Genomic DNA, 3,782 nt, shown 5'->3' on the forward strand with positions numbered 1-3,782 from the left:
GACTACTGCTGCTGCGTCCAAGCGTGAAAGAACCGAACGATAGCGGCGAAAAGTGCACCGAGGATACGTACGAGATGGGGGGACAGGAGTTAGCTACTCGTATCAATTATTTCTTCATTTATTTATAGGCAGGGCCACGACACCGCGGTATCACCGTTGTTTTCCATCATTTCCACTCGTTCAAACTTCACTCTTCGTTTCGCTTTCCCTTTTATTCCTTGCTAGCACCGTTCCGACGGCAATTTTTCTCTCGCCTTACCACAAACGGTACCATCGGTTTTCTGCTCGGTTAACGAAAATGCGATTCAACGTGGTAAGAAACTAGAAAACGATTCTACTACATGGTCTCGCGATGCGAGTGACCTCCGTTCGCTTAAAACTATATTTATCTCAAGCGCTGAAGCACGGAGTGTACTTAGCGTTTTAGCTTTATTGTCGCTCTTCTATGCCGCGATCGGATTTTTCTTTTTTACCTTCGCATCCAGCCTCTTTCTTCCTCTGTCGCGCTCACTCTACGCATTTATTTGCGTCTACGTCGTGTCGCGCCGTGCCACCTCGCACCGCCACGTGTTTTAGACCGTGGTCAAGTCTGGAGCGAGAGTACGCGACGGGAAATGATGAAATTTTACTACTAACGGAGAGACCAGACAATGCTGCTCTCATTTACTCTCATGTTACTCTTCTATTTTTCCCTCCACGTATGTATTTCCGACCGACGATTTCCCGGGTGTACCGGTAAATGCGGATTTAAAGATTTCCTGCGAGACGGTTGGTAGCCGCGGCGGCGTCTGGACGAAAATAAAATTGCCATCTTTCTGTCTCGCCGCTCTTTCCATCCGCGCCTTTCGACACACAGGCCATGACTCATTCCTGCGTCTGACCTGCAAACACAAAGAAGGTCAACTCCCAAAATTAACGAAAAAAAAGAAAGAAAGAAAGGCGACGTCGAAGGCGCGGTAGTACGTGTTGAACGAAAGGAACGTCGTTTCTGTTTCTCTGGTGCCACTGTGCGTCACTCTCTTTCGTTCGAGTGCGTCGCGTCGCATCGTCGCGTCTCGTTCCCATTTTCTACATACATACATACATGCATACATACCCGTAGCTGCGTGAAAACGACAAGTCGGCGATCGATACGCGGTAGGTAAATTGGTTAATCTCGTTTCGCGCGAATTTTTTCCTCGTCCCCTAGAAATTTCGAGACGGAACGAGACGTGGATGGGATGTCGGGAAGCAGACTAATGAGGAGCGAGGGGAGCGCGACGTTGCGTCAATCGGCGTGCAATTAGCCGGCATAGAAATCGATTTAAAGAGGGATTCGGTACGCAGTCGGAATGCTTCCACTGCTAATTGCTCGTCGCTTCCATAGCGGACCGTTGCCGTGGGGAAGAGCGAGAGGAAGGAGAGCTGCTCCTGATAAATAATTATCTCGAAACGTCGCCGGAAATAAGAGGTACGGCGCGGCGTGTGACAGTCGGGACGATAAGGCGATATACCGACGCTCGAATTCGAACAAACGGACGCTCCGTGCACATCGGATCGTCGTCGTCGTCGTTGTCGTCGTGTCGCTGTAATAATTCAGAGCGAACCTTCTCTCAAGCGTCGCGTGTGGCAGCAGCCTCTCAGGGAAACGATCTCTTCGTCAGGGCTCGCGAGGGAAAGAAAGGGGAAAAGAGGAGAAAAAAGGTGACGGTTGGTATGTATCTAGGCAAAGCGACGGTGCGATCGAGTTGTTGGGTTCCAGCGGGGAATACCAGGACGAGCCTGTTTCTTTCGAAGGCGAGGCAGGACAAAGTCGCGGCGGCGGCGGCTACGACGACGACGGCGACTACGGCGACGACGGCTACGACGACGGCGGTATCGATACGGGAAAGAGGAGATTACTGATTGATCGACAAACGAAAAACGTAGTCCGCGTAACGGTACGATTTCAGGTGGCTTTACCCCTTCATGGAAGCGGTCTGAGCGTGCAATGGCCTGAATAGAGCCGGGACTAACGCTACACGCATCTGTACGAACAACTCGTTTCACCGTTTTTCCGCTCCCTCTTTCCTCCCTTCTCTTCTTCGCCGATCGATCTCTGTCGATGGCGAATCGCGTCTACCATCGATCGCTACGACTGGACCGCTGCTCGCGAGTCCTCTTGGTCGAGGTAAATGTCGGACGTTGGCGCGCGCGAGCTAACCCGGTACGTCTCCACCGGCAAGAAACTCCGCGGCAACGTTACCGGTTGTTCTTGATTTATCGCCAATCGCAGAACCCGAGGATTTTCTTCGGTATCGATTCCTCTCTCCCTTCTCCCTCTATCTCTCCGTTTCTCCAACGTTTCACCGACTTAACCGATTTTTCTCGTTACGCCTTCGTTTCAGATCAGAGAATACGGCACTCGAAAGGCAGCCTCGACTTTCTCTATTTCAAATTCTCCGACAAGGTGGTTCAGCATCGCGTGACCAAGGCAGAATTATCCCTGTGGATATGGGGTAGCAATCAACCGGAAGAAGGGGGGGGGCCGGTGACGATCACGTTGCAGAGGATTCTTCGTGGTGGCACTGAGACCGAAGGGCCGTCGTTACGCCCATCTTTGACCACGAAACATCCTCGACCGGTCGGCTGCAGGGGTAACTGGGTAACGATCGAGTTGACAAAAATGGTTGCCGAATGGTTTAAGCATCCTAGGGACAATCTCGGAGTAGCTCTAAACGTCTCCGGTCCCGCCGGTCCCGCCGGTCTCGCCGCTCATTGCAAAAATTCGAAATTGGTCGAGACTAATCCCGGAGCCGAGTACGCGCCGTACCTCGAGGTACAGACGCAAGAACTCGATTCTAGAAGGGGCGCAAGGATCAAGAGAAACGTAGGACTCAATTGTGATGAAACCAGCCAGGAGACCAGGTGTTGTCGATACAAACTCACCGTCGACTTTGAGAAGTTTGGCTGGGATTGGATAATCGCGCCGAAAAAGTATGTACTCCGCTCTCTGCTAATTATTATACTTTACATTCTCATATTCGACTTTTTTAGCTACTTATCACCTAGGTACATTCTTCCAAATACCTCTACTGCCACTTCCTGCTTCCGATTCTAAATCAAATTAAAACTTAGGTGGTGACCACGCGTAATCGTAAACGCACCATCGTTTTGTGTGTTAGGTACGACGCCAATTACTGTTCGGGCGACTGCCCCATGGCTTTTCTGCCAACGTACCCCAACACTCACATCGTCAGCCTGGCGGAACCTCCCAAGAACTCTGGTCCATGTTGCGCCCCGAGGAAACTCTCCGAGATCACGATGCTCTACTTTGACAACGAGTATCAAATCGTGTTCTCGCGATTACCAGGCATGGTCGTCGAGAGATGTGGATGCTCATAATCCACCTTACAGCTCGACGGAACTGCAATGATTACGACGGCGGCGAAGAAGATGCCAAGGCTCGTTTCTTCCTTCTCTTAGGATCTACTGGAATCGTGTACAACCACACATTTCCTTTTCTTTTCTCTTCTTTTCTTTTCTTTTCTTTTCTTTTCTTTTCCTTTCTTTTCTTTCCTTGCTTTTCAAGAAACTCTTTGGATCTCTGTCGACGATCGTTGAACGTCGTCGTCTTCGTCGTCGTCGTCTTCGTCGTCGTCGTCTTCGTCTTCGTCGTCGTCGTTTCGTCTTGGACGAATCCTCATTCGATAGACTGAAAGTGCCTTGTTTGAGGGTGATTTGGTGCCGCAAATACCTTTATAGGGACACGATAAACGAAATGGTTCGTCGTAACATTTAACGAGTAAGAAACGGGACAATGA

General features: G+C 50.4%; 1 protein-coding gene across 1 annotated transcript in view; it reads left to right on the forward strand.

Annotated features, from left to right (window-relative positions):
- Nucleotides 1–3,398, forward strand: part of LOC108579630 (growth/differentiation factor 11-like) — a 10,803-nt gene extending 7,405 nt beyond the window's left edge. The window contains exons 2-3 of the mRNA XM_017943216.1: nt 2,367–2,955; nt 3,144–3,398. Coding sequence (XP_017798705.1) covers nt 2,367–2,955; nt 3,144–3,363 — 809 coding nt within the window. The 3' untranslated portion in view covers nt 3,364–3,398. The remainder of the gene's footprint in view (nt 1–2,366; nt 2,956–3,143) is intronic.
- Nucleotides 3,399–3,782: the final 384 nt, after the last annotated feature.

The sequence above is a fragment of the Habropoda laboriosa genome, unplaced genomic scaffold (assembly GCF_001263275.1).
Source record: "Habropoda laboriosa isolate 0110345459 unplaced genomic scaffold, ASM126327v1 scaffold33, whole genome shotgun sequence".
In the NCBI taxonomy this organism is placed as follows: Eukaryota; Metazoa; Arthropoda; class Insecta; order Hymenoptera; family Apidae; genus Habropoda; species Habropoda laboriosa.